This window comes from Pelophylax lessonae (genome assembly GCF_965119305.1).
Source record: "Pelophylax lessonae genome assembly, chromosome: 3".
In the NCBI taxonomy this organism is placed as follows: Eukaryota; Metazoa; Chordata; class Amphibia; order Anura; family Ranidae; genus Pelophylax; species Pelophylax lessonae.
Genome location: NC_138770.1, coordinates 648,653,939 through 648,674,768, shown reverse-complemented (window position 1 = coordinate 648,674,768; position 20,830 = coordinate 648,653,939). Strand labels below are relative to the sequence as shown.

At 43.0% G+C, this 20,830-nt stretch overlaps 1 protein-coding gene across 1 annotated transcript in view; it reads left to right on the top strand.

Moving 5' to 3' along the window:
- LOC309551730 (follicle-stimulating hormone receptor-like) overlaps positions 1–20,830 on the top strand; it is a 236,587-nt gene that overhangs the window by 75,646 nt on the left and 140,111 nt on the right. Inside the window, exon 2 of the mRNA XM_082252415.1 lies at positions 15,528–15,599. Coding sequence (XP_082108541.1) covers positions 15,528–15,599 — 72 coding nt within the window. The remainder of the gene's footprint in view (positions 1–15,527; positions 15,600–20,830) is intronic.

The window sequence follows — 20,830 nt, the reverse complement described above, 5'->3', positions numbered from 1 at the left end:
TTTTGTCCTGCTCTCAGCCCAGAATTGAAATTCTACTCCATGACTTAACCACTTAAGCCCCGGAGGATTTGGCTGCTAAAGGACCAGGGGTTTTTTTGCGATTTTTTACTGCGTGACTTTAACGGACAATTGCGCGGTCGTGCGACGCTGTACCTAAACGAATTTGACGTCCTTTTTTTCCCACAAACAGAGCTTTCTTTTGGTGGTATTTGATCACCTGTGCGATTTTTTGATCACGCGCTATAAACAAAAAAAGAGCGTAAATTTTGCAAAAATAACAATATTTTTCACATTTTTTTATATGAAATTCCCCAAAAAAAAAAGTAAAAATCAAAATTTTTTAACATTTTTCGGCCAATTTGTTTTATGCTACCTATGTTTGGTAAAAAAAATCGCAAAAAGCGTATTTTGATTGGTTTGCGCAAAAGTTATCGCGTTTACTAACAAAGAGAAAGATTTTTGTCATTTTTGGTGTTTTTTTTTTTAACGCATAATGGCGGTGATCTGCGATTTTTTTTTCGGTACTGCGACATTGCGGCGGACAGATCGGACCCTTGACTGACATTTTTGACACTTTTGGGGTTACCAGTGACATTACTGCAGTAATCAGTGCTATACATATGCACTGTTACTGCAAAAATGACACTGGCAGGGAAGGGGTTAACTTTATTGGACAGGGAGGGGTTAAGTGTGTCCTAGGGGCGTGCTTTCTACTGTGTAGGGACATGGCTATTGGTGTAAAAGCAAAGATCAACCGTTCTACATAGTAGAACGGTCAGATCTTCACTTTTACACAGGGAGAACTGACAGGCAGCTTGTTTACACAAGCTGCTCTGTCTTTCTCCCTTCACAGGAGCGATCGTAGTGTGGCCGGCGGACATCGAGTCCGCCGGTCACACGCACTGACTTGCCTGTGAACGAGCCGCGGCGGGCGCGCGCCTCGGCGGGCGCGCGCCCGCCCGCGATAGGCTCGCAAGTCAGTGACAGGCGAGTGACGTACCGATACGTCACTCTGCCTGGCCGGGGCTGACCGCCGCAGTATATAGTCGTGCGGCGGTCGGCAACCGGTTAATGAACTACTTTTTTTTTTTTTTTACTCCCCTCCCCTTAGTTTTTACTGGTGACAGCTATATCATCACTAACATCTGTGGGCCCTCTGTCTGTATTAAGCCTCTCATTCCTGAAGTGCCAGGGCTACCCTGTATACTGATGGTAATAGGTTACCCGATGTCAGCCAAGGAAATTTTCATCCACCTGTAAGCAGACCAGGATCTGAGGCAGGACCATAGGAGCATCACATCACCACTGGAACCGGATGGCCATTGGGACTTGGCAAGGACCAGAAGAGGAGGACTGCTGACTGTAAGTGTCAGCGCACAGGCTTACGGGGCAGGAGCTACCATTAAAAAAAAAAAAAATACTTAGGACGAGGATGTCTTACTCTTCTTCGGACACCCAAAGCGCCACTGTTCTTGCCACCGTGAGCCAGATGACAAGCTGCCTGCTGTTGCTAGGAAGATTTACCTCAGCTGCTGAGCACTGGATTGGTGACAAATCTAGTTGCGGGAAACATCTAGCCAATGAGTGTAACCTTTTAAGCCCCGTACACACGCATCGAAAATTGGCAGGGAATTTTCGTCCAACGTCCGATCTGCCGATTTTCAGCTTGTGAGTATGATGCTTCCCGACAACCGACTCCGACTTTTCGGCCGAAAAAAATCTGGTGTGCAGACTATAAAATTTTTGTTGGCCGTCAAACATGGCCGATTTTCGTGCAGTCAGTACAGATTTCGACAGGGAAAGATCTAATGAGCAAGTCTGGGCATGCTCAGAGAAGAAAGAGCACAAAGAAAGCAAACCAACACATGACATCACTTCTGAAGTAGAATTTTGTTGGGCGAGAAAATTCGTGTGCAGTCTAGGCACATTCCAACCAACAAAACACCACTCTGGACAAAAGACGGACGATCGGTCGGCCGATAATCGTTGCGTGTGTACGGGGCTTCACTTATATCCTCTCCTGTCACTGGGGGGAGTAAGCATTTTCCTCAGGTCTGTCAGCTGGACTCACCTCTGGATTCTCCTCAGCTTTCCTTCTGGATCTGGGTGGACAGTGGTTGGTATTTGAAAATCTGAAGTCTGCCCTGCCATAAAGTAAGAAGATCGTCACTCTGGAAACTGATGGTGTCAAGTCTGTATTGGAACTATCATTTTCTAAGTTGGGATTGCTGAACACTGAGCTGTTTTTACGGGTCAGCGAGGACAATTTGACATGAACAAAAGAAACTATCTTACTCTAGAATTTTTACTGAAATGTGAACTAGTCTTTTGAAATATGTCTATAACCCGTAATAAGTTTGTATCCATTTAACCACTTAAGCCCCGGAAGATTTTACCCCCTTCCTGACCAGGGGGTATTTTGCGATTCGGCACTTCGTGACTTTAACGGACAATTGCGCGGTCGTGCGACGCTGTACCTAAAATAATTTGACGTCCTATTTTTCCCACAAACAGAGCTTTCTTTTGCTGGTATTTGATCACCTGTGCGATTTTTTGATCATGCGCTATAAACAAAATAGACCGTCAATTTTGCAAAAATAACAATATTTTTCACATTTTTTTTATATGAAATTCCCAAAAAAAAATGTAAAAATCAAAATGTTTTAACATTTTCAGCCAATTTGTTTTATGCTATATATGTTTGGTAAAAAAAATCGCAAAAAGCGTATTTTGATTGGTTTGCGCAAAAGTTATTGCGTTTACTAACAAAGGGAAAGATTTTTGTCATTTTTGTTGTTGTTTTTTTTAACGCGTAATGGTGGCGATCTGCGATTTTTTTTTTGCGGTACTGCGACATTGGGGCGGACAGATCGGACCCTTGACTGACTTTTTTGACACTTTTGGGGTTACCAGTGACATTACTACAGTAATCAGTGCTATACATATGCACTGTTACTGTAAAATTACACTGGTAGTGAAGGGGTTAACTTTATTTGAGAGGGAGGGGTTGTGTGTGTCCCTAGGGGCGTCATTCTAACTGTGATTGGCTGTGGCTTGAGGTGTAGGAACAATGATCAACGGTCCTACATAGTAGAACCGTATGATCACTGTTTCTACACAGGGGAGAATGACAGGCGGCTTGTTTACACTAGCCGCCTGCCTTTCTCCCGCTGTCACAGACGATCGTGAGTGAGCGGCGGACATCGGGTCCACCGCTCACACGCGCGGGGGGGTCCGTGACCACGTGGGAGCGGGAGTGCGCCTCTGGCGGCGCGCGCTCGCTCCCCAGAGCCTCACAGGCTAGCGACGTACCGGTACGTCACTTTGCCTGTGAGGGGCTGCCCGCCGCAGTATATGTACTTGCGGCAGTCGGCAAGTGGTTAAAAGATTATTTTAATTATGCAATTGCTTTCTCATATCTCACTTTATACAAGCTTCTTGTAATTCCTTGGATGGCACAACTCAGAATAAGAAGGAAGCATTGTCAGACAATTGAGATCTACAGTATAGGCAGTGAGCTCAGCCCAAAACTTTAAACATGCCTAAACCCAGTTGTTACCCTAGTTTTAAATTGTTTCAATAAAGTAGGGATGCATAAAAAAAAAAAAAAAAATTTGTAAAAAAATATAAATGAATAAAAATTGGTAATATGTCTTTGCATATACTGTATATAGTATATGTTAGTTTATTACTGGACAGGTGTTATGGTGGGATACTTTCACATTACAAGCAAAGCAACCTTAAAGCAAAATGTTATTATTTGCTTAGCATCCCCCATAGGGTTGTTCTTTTTTAGTATTGAGGGAGTCTATAACATGGATACCAGATCATCGGGAAATTGGCAATGCCTTACTGAACTCCAGCTGGATTGGTGGAGAAGGCAGTGGGAGCTTCAGAATTCCTCTGGACAGCTGGGTTTAGCATCACATATTTGTTAAAAATAGCTGACTATGTCCAGTAACTTTTGCACACTTAAGATAAACAGAGAGCAGATTTAAAGGCATTTCATTGGCTTCGCAAGGGCCCAGGTTGGGCAGCCAAGCTGATAATCACTTTGCTCCATGCACCTTTCATATCAACTATAGATGAAAATATTAAACAAAGCAAACACCAAAACTTTGTACAATCAGTAGTCTTTCGTGTATGTTTTTCTCTGGACTTTGTGGGAGGAATTGTTACATGTATTAATCTCCCTACGCACACATCTGCTATAAAGAATTACAGGAGCCTCTCAGATAAGCTTTACAAACTGATACAAAAATAGAATACATCTGAAATAAGATGGCTTCACAAATCTAGGGAAGCCTGCATGGTGAACCTTTGAATCTGTTGAAAACATTGGCCTTAAGTTCTATTGAGAGGGCCCACTCACATGATTGCCCTGCGTTAGCTCATGCGTGTTTAACCACTTGCCGTCTGCTCACTAGAGCTCGACTGCGGCAAAGTGGTTCGTTATCGTCTGGCGACGTAGACCTACGTCGCCAGACACTCCCTTTTCTCGGCGGCGCGCGCGTGCCGCCGGAGTCTCGCTCCCGCTGTTTTCAGTCAAAGCGGGAGTCGGGCCAGGGGAGGAGCAGCGCCGCTGCTCTTCCCCGATCGTCGGGGAATCGAGTGTGGAGATCCGCCCGCTTGTGTAAACAGAGCGGGCGGATCTCCTAAGTGACAGGCAGGGTCAGATTACAGGGTTCAGCATAGCTGAACATGCGATCTGTCCCTGTGTAACTCAGTCACCTCCCCCCACACACGTTATTAAGCACCAGGCATACATTAACCCCTGCAATGGGAGGAAACAAGGAGCGGCACAACTGGGTGGAGATGCAAATCATAAAAGTCCAAATTTTATTGAGATCCAAAGATAAAAACACATCCAATGTGTGACCACAGCAGTCGGAGACATGGAAAAAGCACGGCGGTTGACGCGTTTCACGGAATCTACCGCTTAGTCGTAACCATGCTTAAACAATACAAAACAATGCTTTAAATAGAAAAATTTTCATCTCATGTGCACCTCCCAGATCTCACTTGATTAGGCACACACAGCTGTAGATAGTAATCCCCAATTAAGGGCACACAGACCAGCAGAAATTGTTTGTATGTTTTAAACAGAAAAAGAAAAAGAAAGACTGCACTAGATGCATGAACAGAAAAAAATATATACATTAAATAAAATAAAATAAAGTAGAGACATATATAATGAGTGAAATGAATATATAAAAAACATATATATACATCTGGTGTAGAGATGAGACCCGAGACAGGGGAAATAGAATAGACCAAGAAAATGTAAAAATGAAATGAAGGTAATGAAAGAAGTGGGCAGTGAGTAAAGCCTAAAACAATGTAATGAATTATACCCACATATATACCAAAAAAAAAAAAATTATATATATATATATGTGTGAAAACGTATATCAATATCCATTAGCCCCATACATTGAGGGACATGGCCACAGCTGTATGTACAGGCAAAAGTTGATCCGAAAGGAGCCATACATCTTTAATCCGACACTAAAAAGGTGTATATACATAGAATTCTCAATGAAACAGATGCATAAATATGGAATATATTGTCCACGTGTAGAAGAATTATATATTGAAAAATATGCAAAGAAATATATATATATAGCAAAAAAAAAAAAAAAAAAGGGGGGTATTCACGCAGCTGTATAAATATATGAATAAAGACATGTACATACATACATACATGCGTGTATGTGCGGGACATCGCTTATAAATTCATATTGTCGCCTGATAATGATCAAACGAATAATGAATGTATATATATAGAATATTAATACGGACAGCACGCATATCCAAACACATATGGATCGAAAAGTGTGCCTAGAACATGCCATATGTAGGTCTATATATATCTAAACAAAAAAAAAAAAACCTAAAAGAAATGGCAAATATAAAAAGTCTTTGAGCCCGTAAGATTGTCCCATAATTACAAGCTATTTATATCATCAATTTAAGCTATAATAGAAAGCACAAATATATATGCACACGTGGACAAATACATTCCATTACCAATAGTACATCACATATATATGTATTAACGTATCTGTAAAACATCTGTAGATGATAAAAGGAATATCCTCGATATTGTAAAACATACATATAACTATAAACAAGGACCAACTGAATGGTCCATTACATGTGTTGTCTATAAATAAAGGATATCTTAGCTGGGCTAGATAGACTAAATCCCAAAGAAATGGAGTAGACAATGCGCACAAGAAAAAAGAATGAAAGTGAGAGGGATGAAAACAGGGGAAGAAAAAGAAAAAAGGGAAGAAAGTAGAAATTAGAAAGAGTGAGAAGACACAAAATGACCGATCAATAGTAGAAAAGAAAAAGAGATGCATGCATGCCAATAATGGAATGCATGCACCCCAAAATCTAAATCATTCTTGTGTATAAAAATGGGTGACATCCCATTCAAAGTTTAAACCCCCAGGTAAGCGGGTCTGGAGTCTGTGAATCCAGAAAACTTCCCTCTTACACAGAAGGCGGAACACATCCCCCCCTCTTGTAGGGGCTATGACACGTTCAATTATTTGTACCGATATTAAAGATAGGTCACCATCATGTTCCAAATTAAAATGTCGAGCCACATTTGTGGATTTGCGCAATCTGACATCACTTAGGTGTTCTCTGAACCTATCTTTAAGTTTGCGTGTCGTGAGACCTACATACTGGACAAAACATTCCCTACAGGTGATGAGATAAATTAAAAATGAGGTGTTACAATTGAAAAACTTATCGATTTTATATATTTTATTTTCAATGGAGGATTTGAAAGTATCTCCACCCAAAATATGGGGGCAAGTAATGCAGTCCCTAGCACCACATTTAAAGTTGCCCTTTAAGTGTAACCACGTTTCAGACGTCTTTTTGTTGGTGCTAGTAAAGAGACTAGGGGAAAGATGATTTCCTAGTGTTTTAGCCCTTTTGGCTACAATATTCACTCCCCCCCTCTAGGATTTTGGCACAATCCTTATCACCATACAGGAAAGGAATATGTTTGTTGATGATGTGTTTAATCCTATTAAATTCTAAACTGTATGGGATAGTAAGATTGATAGGATCACTCTTGCCATCGGTTTTAAACGCTTTAGATTCTTTGAATTTTTTGGATTTTTTAGGGGATTTCTTAGGTGAAAGCAAACTTTTTCTATCTCTATTGAGGGCAATGAAATATTCCCTGTCTAGAGTCCATCTAGGGTACCCCCTGGCCAAAAAACGTTTGTACAATTGTACCGACTCCTTATTGAAAACAGCCAAGTCACTGCATATCCTCCTAATGCGGAGGAATTGGCCTACTGGAATGCCTTTGCGGGTGTGGAAAGGGTGGCTGGAGTCGGCATGTAACAGGCTGTTGCCAGCTGTGGGCTTCCTATAGAGGCTGGTAACTATCTGACCCTGTCGATGTTCCAAAGTGACATCCAGAAAGTCAATTCTGTCGGCACTGAATCGACCCGTGAATGTCAGATTGTGTTCATTGTTGTTAAGATAGTTCAAAAATGAATCAAACGGGAGACCTTGTCTGCAGATGAAAATCAGGTCATCTATATACCGAAAAAACATGATGCTATGGTTCCTATAGGGGTTTCCATCTCCAAAGATGTGGGTCCTCTCCCACCAACCCATGTAGAGGTTGGCTAGGGAGGGTGAAAAAATAGCCCCCATGGCTGCCCCACACCTCTGGAGATAGAAAACCCCATCAAACATGAAATAGTTGTGTTTCAGAAGATACTCCAAAACCTCCAAGATGTACAATTTAATCGTTCCAGTTAAATTGGTGTATTGGGTCAATGAAAAGTGAACCGCTGTTAGGGCCAAACTATGAGGGATTGAGGAGTAGAGGCTCGCCACATCACAGGTTAACCACTGATAGTCTGGCTCCCAATGAATCTCGTCTGTTACACGTAATAAATGCATAGTGTCTTTGAGATAGCTGGGCAAATTTTGTACAACGGGTTGAAGTTGACCATCCAGCCATTCACCCATACGTTCATTGAGAGACCCAATGCCGGAGACAATGGGTCTCCCCTGAACTGGGCGGACCCCCTTGTGCACCTTGGGGAGGTGGTGGAAAATCGGGGTAATGGGAAATTCCGGCATTAATTTACCCGATTCCTTGGGAGTCAGAATGCCCAGAGAGGCTCCCTTATCAACAAGTGTCTGGAGAGTACATCTAAACTTCTTCAAAGGATCACAGCTTAATCTTGTATATGTACGTGTATCCGACAACTGTCTGAGTGCCTTCACTTTATAATCACTCTTATCCAATATCACCACTGCTCCTCCTTTATCTGCATTTTTAATTATAATGGAATCATCATCCATAAGGGAAGCCAGGGGCGTAACTACAGGGGTTGCAGGGGTTGCAATCGCTACCGGGCCCCATGCTCCAGGGGGCCCGGTAGCAAACCAGTGGGTGAACTTCTAGGATCTCAAAGGTCACACTTGCGACCGGGCCCTGGCATTTCACCACTGTGGGGAGGCCCCAAGATTGCAGGAAGGGGGCCCACTGCAGAACTTGTGAAAGGATCCTGATGCGGGACCGTAATAAAAGGCCATGCAATGAGAGTAAAGAGCCCCAGGATTAGTGGGAAGAGCCCCGGGCTTGAAGGGAAGGGCCCCGGCCAGGGGTCTGGGGGGCCCTTCATGGTTTCTTGCATCGGGGCCCTGAAGGTTCTAGTTACGCCTCTGAGGGAAGCTAAAGCATTTCTTTCTTGAACACTTAAATTATCATTTTTCACCTGTACCTTATTGGGAATCAATCGTTTGAGCTCAAAAATGTCCTCTTCAATCTGTTTCTGGAAGGTGTCCATCTGTGGGACTCGTGAGTGCACAGGATAAAAATAGGAGGGTACCTTGAAAGAAACTTTGTTGGCACAATCTTCTCTTTCATGTGCACGACCCTCACTTTCTTCCATTAGATCCTCCAGGGCGATGACGGCACAATGTTCTCTAAAGGATCTGGGAGACTCTGGTTCAGTGTCCCTAAGTTCATACATAGATTGATCCGATCCTGCATCCGTCTCCTGCGTTGTATGTGCGATCGTGCCGTCACCCAGAAAATGTTTCCGTAGTGTCAGATTGCGAATAAATTTATTGATATCCAAAACCATAGAAAAAGGATCGAAGTGTGTATGAGGGCAAAAATTCAGGCCTTTCGATAAAAGGCTCAATTCTCCTACAGAAAATACTCTTTGTGACAGGTTGATGACGTTATCGATTCTGTGATCTTCGTGTTTTAATTCCTCTGAGCACGTAGAGAATAGTGATGATCTCGGGGGCCCCCGATGCTTTTTTCCTCCCCTCCTTGTTTTCTTTGTGATTTTGTTTTTTTCTTGGGTTTTTTCTCCTTTCTTTGACCGTTTTTTGAAAACGGGGTGCTATAGAATGCACCTCCCGGTCTGGAAGATTGGGAATGATCAATAGAAATTTCTGAGCCTAAAGTTCCATTGGAACTCTCCATAACACTGGTCTCTGGATCAAAAAAGCTCACCCTTTTTTTATAATGGTGACGATTCCATCGCTGCGACTTCTTCCATGTATAGACATTGTCCATTTCATAGTCGATTTTATCGCGTTGGAGCTTTTCTTTTTTGCCATTTATAACTTCTTTCTCAAATTTGTCGGTTCTAATACTCAAATTTCGATCAAACTCTGAAAAAGAAGGCAGATCCTTGAAGGTAGATAATTCTTGTTGTAACATAGTTATGTCTTCTTGTAACTTTTTGAGTTCCAGTGTTCTAGATGTAATAATGATTTTCATAAGCTCGATGGAGCAAATGGAGAGGGTATCTGTCCATAATTTCTTGAGATCCTGGTTAAATAGGTCAAATGTGGGGAATTTTTTAATTCTTAAACCGTGGGGAATGCGTTGAACCTCCACATACTCCATAAGCGTTACCTTTTCCCAATAAGCTTTAATTTCTTTAGTCATTAATTTCTCAAGTTTCCTGAAAGAAGCGTCCATGGGAGCAGAGGGGTTTTCCACATCTTGTCTCAAAAGAGCTTGCGCTTCTGTCCTGAGGGGATTGGCGTCATGTTTCCTTAGTGATCGGCCATTCATAGTCTCATTCATGTCTCCGGCTGCGTGGTATGGTAGAATTAGATATAAAGTCTAATGCAGCATATACATAAAACGGGACTCACCGAGCAGGTATCCAAAAGCGGAGACAACAGCAAACGTGTAGGGAGAAGGCGAACCGCTTCGGTGAGGGGGTAATCCCAAGCACATCCAGCACAGGTGCAAGCAAGGATCCGCAATCCAGGACAGCAGCAATGGGAGGAAACAAGGAGCCACACAACTGGGTGGAGATGCAAATCATAAAAGTCCAAATTTTATTGAGATCCAAAGATAAAAACACATCCAATGTGTGACCACAGCAGTCGGAGACATGGAAAAAGCACGGCGGTTGACGCGTTTCACGGAATCTACCGCTTAGTCGTAACCATGCTTAAACAAGACAAAACAATGCTTTAAATAGAAAAATTTTCATCTCATGTGCACCTCCCAGATCTCATTAACCCCTCCCTCTCCAATAAAGTTAGCCCCTTCCCTGCCAGTGTCATTTTTACAGTAACAGTGCATATGTATAGCACTGATTACTGCAGTAATGTCACTGGTACCCCCAAAAGTGTCAAAAATGTCAGTCAAGGGTCTGATCTGTCTGCCGCAATGTCACAGTCCCGCAAAAAAAATCACAGATCGCCGCCATTACGCGTTAAAAAAAAAAACACCAAAAATGACAGAAATCTTTCCCTTAGTTAGTAAACGCAATAACTTTTGCGCAAACCAATCAAAATACGCTTATTGTGATTTTTTTTTTACCAAATATAGGTAGCATAAAACAAATTCGCCAAAAATTTAAAAAAATTTTGATTTTTACATTTTTTTGTGGGGGAATTTCATATAAAAAAATTTGAAAAATATTGTTATTTTTTCAAAATTTACGCTCTTTTTTTGTTTATAGCGCAAAAAGTAAAAATGGCATAGGTGATCAAATAGCACCTAAAGAAAGCTCTGTTTGTGGGAAAAAAAGGACGTAAATTTCGTTTGGGTACGGCATCGCACGACCGCGCAATTGTCAGTTAAAGTCGCACAGTGCCGAATCGCAAAAAGTGGCCCAGACGCAAGACAGCAAAATCCTCCGGTGGTAAAGTGGTTAACAAGTGTTATGCTCAGAATGAATGGCACTGAATTGCACCAATATGTAACATGTCACTGTACCTTGCAGTAATGGGGGTGATACCACAGCCTTTAGTGTGGATGAGCCCAAAGAATAGAGACACCTGGTAGAGTATAAGTGACTTATTGTCCTGTAAATATTTCTTTGTTAGGATAATTTTATATTTTGCAGTAAAAATGTGATGGCCATATATAGAGTTATACAAAGTTGATGGATGGTTATATTATTATTATTATGTTTTTATTATCATCTGCAGCCTCTGCCAGTAACGTATCAACCATGTTAAAAGCACCAATCATTTGGTTACCATATGCATGAGGGAACACATGACCACAGAGCTCATTAGGAGCAGAAAAAGTCCCGTACTCCTTCTAATTTCTCGCTTTCTGCACTCCCTCCTCCATAACCTTTTCCTGATGCATCCACTGCAAAATCTGCTGCCTCTAGTGATAAGGAGGAAAGTCTCACCAGCAGTGCTGGGACAAGGCCATCCAGCACCCAGGGCAAAGATGCCAAACTGCACCCCTCCTCCTTCCACTGGGTTAGGGTCAGAGCGCCCACATCCCTGCAATAAACTATTGCGCACAGGGCAGCCGCCCCCTCCTGCCCACCCCTTGTCCCGGCCCTGCTCACCAGTCTCTCAGAGGCTTGAGATTTGCCACATCAAGCCCAGAAGAGGGTCAAGGGCCATGTTGAGGAGGGTAAAGTGGTGCTTGAACCTCTACAGAATTTCCCTGCACCCATCCTGCCGTCTCCAGCAGCAACTTTCCTAAGACAAATGTCTCTTCCGCAGTTATGGCAGTCTCTTAAAGTCTTACTAAACCCATAACAGTAAAATCAGTCTGAATATGAAGTAAAGCATGCTTGTTATACTCACTGTGGAATCTAAGGGGTCAATTCTCTGCATTGTGCAAAAAGGCTGTTTGATCCTCCTCTTCTTTTCCTGTCCCCAATCCATCTCCTGATGGTACAGAGCCTTAATGGCTTTCTGCATGTGCTCAGTTTGGTGTGTATTGCTAAAGAGCTTTTTTTTTTTTGGGGGGGAGGGTGCAGGTGATCAGCACAGGGCCAATCAGCACTGCCCAGAAAGAGGGTCAGGGGTCGTGCAGTCTCATAGGACAATCAGAGGAGAATGAAAAGTCCTCCTACAAACTCAGCCCAGACACTGATTGAAGTCACAAGACTGCTATTTAGCAGTTTATATTTACTAAAATAATTGCACTTCCCTGTTCTGTGTACTGTGAGAGACCAGATATAGTGAATGCAATGTCCTGAGTTTAGTAACACTTTAATGCAGATTTACTTTAAAGCCAATATCTTTTGACCTACTTGCATTCATTCAGCAATAGATTTTCTATTGTATTCTAACTCTCAGACTACCAACTATTTGCATTTCACAAGGATGTTAACCACTTAAGCCCCGGAAGATTTTACCCCCTTCCTGACCAGGGCCTATTTTGTGATTCGGCACTGCGTAACTTTAACGGACAATTGCGGAATCGTGCGACGCTGTACCTAAACGAATTTGATGTCCTTTTTTTCCCACAAACAGAGCTTTCTTTTGGTGGTATTTGATCACCTGTACAATTTTTTGATCATGCGCTATAAACAAAAAAGCACGTCAATTTTGCAAAAATAACAATATTTTTCACATTTAAATGAAATTCCCCCCAAAAAAAAAGGAAAAATCTACATTTTTTAACATTCTAGGCCAATTTGTTTTCTGCTACCTATGTTTGTTAAAAAAAAAATCGCAAAAAGCGTATTTTGATTGGTTTGCGCAAAAGTTATTGCGTTTACTAACTAAGGTAAAGATTTTTGTCATTTTTGTTGTTTTTTTTTTAACGAGTAATGGCGGCGATCTGAGATTTTTTTTGCGGGACTGCGACATTGCGGAGGACAGATCGGACCCTTGACTGACATTTTTTACACTTTTGGGGTTACCAGTGACATTACTGCAGTAATCGGTGCTATACATATGCACTGTTACTGTAAAAATGACACTGGCAGTGAAGGAGTTAACTTTATTGGAGAGGGAGGGGAAGTGTGTCCCTAGGGGCGTGTTTCTAACTGTGATTGGCTGTGGCTACTAGTGTAAGAATAGAGATCAATGGTCCTACATAGTAGAACCGTGTGATCTCCATTCTTACACAAGGGAGAATGACAGGCGGCTTTGTTTACACTAGCCGCCTGCCTTTCTCCCGGTGTAACGGACGATCGCGAGTGCCCGGCGCACATCGGGTCCGCCGGGCACACACGCGGGGGGGGGGGGGCCCGTGACCGAGCAGGAGCGCGCCTCTGGCGCCGCGCGCTCGCTCCCTAGAGCCTCACAGGCTAGCGACGTAGCCCTACATTGCTTTGCCTGTGAGGGGCTGACTGCCGACGTAAATAGTCGTGCGCCAGTGGGCAAGCGGTTAAGAAATATACATTTGCTAAGCTGTCCTTTTAGGACTTATTCAGACAAGCATCTAAAAGGCCACATTTGGAATTGTGCAGCATCAAATTTTGTATGCATCTAAACATAACACTCTAGGAATCAATGTGCCTACAAAAGAAAATGTGCACTGCGTTTAGCATATGTAAAAGAAGGAAACAGTTGCATGCGGGGTAGTACATATCTGAACATTTTAAATGTATACACTCATACACCATACACACATAAAGTTATTAGGAGAATTGTATGCATCTAAATGCCAATAAACGTGAGTATTTAGGTGTGCTTTTGTTTGCAGGATCTCCTGCTCTACCAGCAAGAGCCTACGTTCTGTGCAGAGAATACCCATATGTCCATGTGAAAAAAGCCTTAAAGGGATTGTAAAGGCAGAAGTTTTTTTTAATCTTAATGCATTCTATGCATTAACCGGTTCCGGACCGCCCACCGCATATATACTGCGACAGGCAGGCCCTCCTGGGTAGGGCTACGTCGGTCGCACGCCGGCGCGCTCTCACCCCCACTCGGCAGCGGGGACATCCGATGCACTGGGAAGGTGGCTCTGATTGCCGCCTGACACCCGCGATCAATCCCCGCTGAGAGAGAAGAACGGTCAGCTGTTGTAAACACAGCTGACCGTTCTTCTCTCTGGAATGATCACAGAGCTCCTGTGATCCTTCTATATAAGATCACATGTCTCTATGGTCATTTTACAAGTCCACCCCCCCACAGTTAGAATCACTCCCCTAGGCTCACATTTAACCCCTTGATCACCCGCTGTGTTAACCCCTTCCCTGCCAGTGTCATTATTACAGTAACAGTGCATATTTTTAACACTGATTACTGTAGTAATGTCACTGGCCCCCCCAAAAGTGTCAAAAATGTCAGTTAGGGGTCCAATCTGTCCGCCGCAATGTCGCAGTCCACTAAAAATTGCAGATCGCCGCCATTACTAGTAAAAAAAAAAAATAATAATAAAAATTACATAAATCTTTCCCGTAGTTCGTAGACGTGATAACTTTTGCGCAAACCAATCAAAATACGCTTATTGTGATTTTTTTTTTTATACCAGAAATATGTAGCAGAAAACAAATTGGCCTGGAATGTTAAAAAATTTTGATTTTTACATAGACGTAAGTGAAAAATATTGTTTTTTTTTTCAGAATTGTCGCTCTTTTTTTGTTTATAGAGTAAAAAATAAAAATCGCACAGGTGATCAAATACCACCAAAAGAAAGCTCTATTTGTGGGAAAAAAAGGACATCAATGTTATTTGGGTACAGTGTTGCACGATCGTGCAATTGTCCGTTAAAGTAACGCAGTGCCGTATCGCAAAATATGGCCTGGTAATTTAAGGGGGAAAATCTTCCGGTTCAGAAGTGGTTAAGATAAAAAAATCCTTCTGTGTGCAGCAGCCCCCCTCAGCCCCCCTAATACTTACCTAAGCCCATCTTTATCCAGCGATGTTGCAGGAGTTTCTCAACTGCCCAGGACTCCCCTCCTCATTGGTCTGAAACAGCAGTGCGACACGATTGGCTTCCGCTGCTGTCAATAAAAGTCAGCCAGCCAATCAGGAGAGAGAGGGGGCAGGGCCAGATCGTCTCTGAATGGACACAGGGAGCTGTGACTCGGCTCGTGTTCAAGCAGCTTGCTGTGGGGGCACTCAATAGGAGGGAGGGGCCAGGAACACAGAAGGGGGACCCGAAAAGAGGAGGATGGGGGCTGCTCTGTGCAAATCCACTGCAACAGAGCAAGGTAAGTATAACATGTTTTGTTAATTTTTTAAAAAACTAGACTTTACAATCACTTTCTTAAAAAAAAAAAATGTTTTCTTTTTTTACCACTGATTTAATTTGTCTTCCTTTCTTTCATTTTTGTTTCTTACAGAAGAATCGTCTACACAAAAATTATAGTTATCCCAAATGGTGTCTTCTCTGGATTTGAAGAACTTACAAATATGTATGTATTTAAAGCTAACTATTTTGATAGATAGCAAAAATAAACAGATTTTAAAGTTTGAGACTACAGGACAGGCTATTTCTAGAAATCAGAAAGTCCTCTATAGATAGATAGATTCTATCATTTAAAATGAAAAAGTATAATTCAATACATTGAAGGACAGAACATTCTTTTTTGATGGTAAAGGATCATATATTGACCACACTGCACATTTTGTTTAATTAATGTCTACCAAAATCCGTTGGCCAAAAATTATTTTTATTAGACAATTTTATTACATAATCCTTAACACTTAACATAATCCTTCATTATCCTTAATAATAATAATCCTTAACCACTTCCCGCCCGCCCTATTACAAAATGACGGCGGGAATGTGGTTGAGTTATCCTGACCGGACGTCATATGACGGCGGCAGGATAACACAGCTCTGGGCGCCCCCCAGGGGCGCGCAGAGCGGCGATCGGTGATGCGAGGTGTCAGTCTGACACCCTGCATCTCCGATCTCGGTAAAGAGCCTCTGACGGAGGCTCTTTACCATGTGATCAGCCGTGTCCAATCACGGCTGGTCACATAGTAAAACAGGAACAGCCGTTGATCGGCTTTCCTTAGTTCGTGCCTGACAGGCACGAGTAAAGGAGCGCCGATCGGCGGCTCCCCTGACAGGGGGGGGGGTCGGCACTGGTAATCAGATCATTGATTACCAGTGCAGACCCTCGGGGGGGGATGCCACTAGATCCACCAGGGATGCCCACTATGACCCCAGGGATGCCCACTATGACCCCAGGGATGCCCACTATGGCCACCAGGGATGGCAATAAGGGCTCAGGGAGCCCCCCATTGCCCTCCCCATCAGTGATGCCCACCAGTGTCCTCCCTATCAGTGCTGCCCACAAGTGCCCATCATTGCCATCCTTTAGTGTCGCCCACCAGTGCCCATTATTGCCCACCAGTGCCGCCTATCAGTGCCCATTAGTGCCCATCAGTGCTGCCCATCAGTGCCCACCAGTGCTGCCTATCAGTGCCCATTAGTGCCCGTCAGTGCCGCCTATCAGTGCCCATCAATGGCGCCTATCAGTGCCCAGCAGTGCCGCCTATCAGTGCCCACCAATGCTGCATATCAGTGCTACCTATCAGTGCAACATATCAGTGCCTATCAGTGTCGCCTATCAGTGCCGCCTATCAGTGCCACCCCATCAGTGCCACCCCATCAGTGCCACCCCATCATTGCCTCCTCATCAGTGCCTGTCAGTGCAGTCTCATCAGTGCTCATCAGTGCAGGAAAAAACTTATTTATTTACAAAATTGTATAACATAAACAAAAAAACTTTTTTTTTTTTTCAAACTTTTCTGTCTTTTTTTATTTGTTTAGCAAAAAGTAAAAATCGCATAGGTGATCAAATACGACCAAAAGAAAGCTCTATTTGTGGGGGGAAAATGATATAAATTTGGTGTAAGTACAGTGTTGCATGACCGCGCAATTGTCATTCAAAATGCAACAGCGCTAAAAGGGGAAAATTGGCCTGGGCGGGAAGGGAGGGAAGTGCCCTGTATTAAAGTGGTTAATTATCCATTATCCTTAATCCTTATCATAATCCTTAACACCCTTACACTTATCTTAAAACACAAAACCCCATTACCTGCCCATTCTGTTGGGCGTAGGGTCAGTGCAACCTCCTTTCTCAGCAACGTATAATCACCCATCTGTTCTTCTTTGCTCCAATGGAGGGGGGTACTGGATATAGCGGAGCATGTGGCCTCCTCCATGTGACAGTGCTTGGCCCCCAAGCAGCCAACTTCTACATCTGAACACTGTCATGGGGGGTGGGGGTAACAGTAACAAAATGCAACCATGTAGACTCCAACGCCATATATAACTGGAGCTTATTTAGGGTGCATGATGTCACTTCTTCCCTCCATGAAAATGTTCAGTCCTGGTGATTGGCATTTCAGGACAAGTCTGATCATTGGAGAAGAGCAGGCTCAGTTCCCAGCACAGCTAGAGAACTGACCACGGTGTGTTGTGTTTAAAGTGGTCAGTTTTAATTTGAAAAGCAGAGAGACTGGCAGGAACAGCAGGGATTTCACACAAAGGAAACAATACAAAGAGAACAGGTGACTTTCTCATGCAAGTGGTAGAGCAGGCACGTATTTGGAATTGTTGGGGTAACACCGCTTTTAGCAGAATGTGTGAAATTGAGAATTGAGAGCAATGGTTTATTTCCACAGTACTAGATACAAGATTTGGAATGTAGTATCACGATAGCCTTAGAAAAGAAAGATAGCAATGCTTTTGGTCCTAATTAAGGATGGCCCCAACTTATCTGGGTTCAGTACAGGGGGGCATTCTCTAAACAGCTCACAATTTATTAATCCAAATCCCCCCCCTGAAATCAAGGGGAGTTGAATCTTTAAATTCAATTCTGACCATTTTAAAGACTAATACGCAAGATATTGTCAAACAAATGGCACGGGGGCTGAGCAAAGCTGGGCAGTGCGGGGAGTGGGGCATGGACCTAAGCAAAAATATAATTTTTGCATTACAATTGAATGGATTGGATACTTTCTCATAGATGTACATGGTACAGCTGCCACATATCAAGAATATGAAATGTTGGGGTAACAAATACCAGAGGTGGGGGACTTGAGTCACAAGACTTGATTAAGTCACCAGTTTGAGGACTTGAGACTTGCTTGAATAAAATTAATAAAAGACTCAACTTGACTTTGACTTGGTATTCATTACTTGAGACTTGACTTTGACTTGAGACATATGACTTGAAGTGACTTAACTTTTTTAAGTTATTAAATATTTGCATTTTCTCAAGATGTGTTAAAGCAAAATGAATGTGCCTGTTATGTTTCTGTCACCACAGTCACTTAAAACACCTCAGTGTGTTCTGATTTTTAGGACACTGGCTGTTTAACAATGGAAATACTTAACATGTTTTTAGTGACTGTGGTGTTGAAACATGACCGGACGAAGGATTTTGAGCTGTTTGGGCACTCAAAGTGTTTCTTTAATATGCCAAGAAGAAAGCACAAAGCAGTTTTGTTAATGTTGAAAATTAAACAAAACCTTTCCTGACCACTGATTTTTAACTGATTTAAAGGTGAAAATTGGGGTAGATCAGTATTTTGACTTGATTTGTGACTTGACCAAAATAAATGACTTGACTTGACTTGCTTGACTTCTAGCAGGGACTCGACTTGACTTGCTTGCTTTTCGCCACAGTAACTTGGGACTTGCTTGAGACTTGAAGGTTAAGACTTGAGACTTGCTTGTGACTTGCACATGTGTGACTTACTCCCATGTCTGACAAACACTTTAACCGGTTGCCGACCGCCGCACGACTATGTACTGCGGCGGTCAGCCCCGGCCAGGCAGAGTGACGTATCGATACGTCACTCGCCTGTCACTGACTTGCGAGCCTATTGCGGGCGGGCGCAAGACAAGTCAGTGCGTGTGTCCGGCGGACTCGATGTCCGCCGGTCACACTACGATCGCTCCTGTGAAGGGAGAAAGGTGGAGCGGCTTATGTAAACAAGCCGCCCGTCATTCTCCCTGGTGTAAAAATGAAGATCAGACAGTTCTACTATGTAGAACTGTTGATCTTTGTTTTTACACCAATAGCAATGTCCCTGCACAGTTAGAAACACGCCCCTAGGACACACTTAACCCCTACCTGTCCAATAAAGTTAACCCCTTCCCTGCCAGTGTCATTTTTGCAGTAACAGTGCATATGTATAGCACTGATTACTGCAGTAATGTCACTGGTACCCCCAAAAGTGTCAAAAATGTCAGTCAAGGGTCCGATCTGTCCGACGCAATGTCGCAGTACCGCAAAAAAAATCGCAGATCGCCGCCATTACTCGTTAAAAAAAAAACACCAAAAATGACAAAAATCTTTCCCTTTGTTAGTAAACGCGATAACTTTTGCGCAAACCAATCAAAATACGCTTTTTGCGATTTTTTTTACCAAACATATGTAGCGTAAAACAATTTGGCCGAAAATGTTAAAAAATTTTGATTTTTACATTTTTTTGGGGGGAATTTCATATAAAAAAATGTGAAAAATATTGTTATTTTTGCAAAAATTACGCTCTTTTTTTGTTTATAGCGCATGATCAAAAAATCGCATAGGTGATCAAATACCACCAAAAGAAAGCTCTGTTTGTGGGAAAAAAAGGACGTGAAATTCGTTTAGGTACAGCGTCGCACGACCGCGCAATTGTCCGTCAAAGTCACGCAGTAAAAAATCGCAAAAAAAACCCTGGTCTTTTAGCAGCCAAATCCTCCGGGGCTTAAGTGGTTAAAGGTCCTTTTTCTTTATAGACGGTAAGTAGGTTTCAGAGTCTGCATTCTGTTCTTTTGGGTATCCTGCGCCCTAATCCCTCTCCCCCTGGGTTTGCAAATTTCAATGAGCTTTGTTAACCTTGCAAAAGTGACTGTTGCCCAATTTTCCACACCCCACAAAAAGTTAAAGTGGTATTAAACCCAAAACCAGAAAATGGAATATAATATGGCTTTAACCTAATCCTTAAATCCTTAGATGTGGTGGTTGCATTCAATTTTTTTTAGGCTTTTTTAGCCTTTCTTCTGTTTTCACCTGGTGATCTCTGGCCAGTAACACACCTCCTGTATTAGAGTGCATTCACTCTGGATGAAGGAGCACAGGGGGGGGGGGGGGGGCAGCATTGTCAGTCTGTTGCTTACTGTTTAATGGTTCGGCCCGAGTTGAAATGTTAGCCCACTAAGCCACTTGGAGGTCCCTAACTGCTTTTCACGGGTGAGGTGGTGCTACAAAAAGAACGCAATTTTATTCCACTCCATTATAGGTCCAACCCAAGCTTTGAGTAGATAGATTTTTATTTTTTTTTTGTCATGATTGTGGTTTGATTTAGGCCAATGACTTAACCAAATTTTTCACCAAGGCTGTCATATATAAAAAAATCTTATCCCTTTTTTTTTTAAAACCGCTTAAGGACCACCCACCGCAGTTTTACTGCAGCAGGCAGCCTCTTCTGCGCGAACAGGTGTAGTACTGCGTCGGTCGCGTGCCTGGTGCTAGGGGGCGAGCGCGTGCCACCGGTGGCGTGCTCCTGCCCACACTCGGCAGCGGGGACTCCAATGCACAGGGCCGGCAGCTTTGACTGTCGCCGGCCACCCGCGATTGCTCCCCGCTGAGAGAGAAGAACGGTCAGCTGTTGTAAACACAGCTGACCGTTCTCT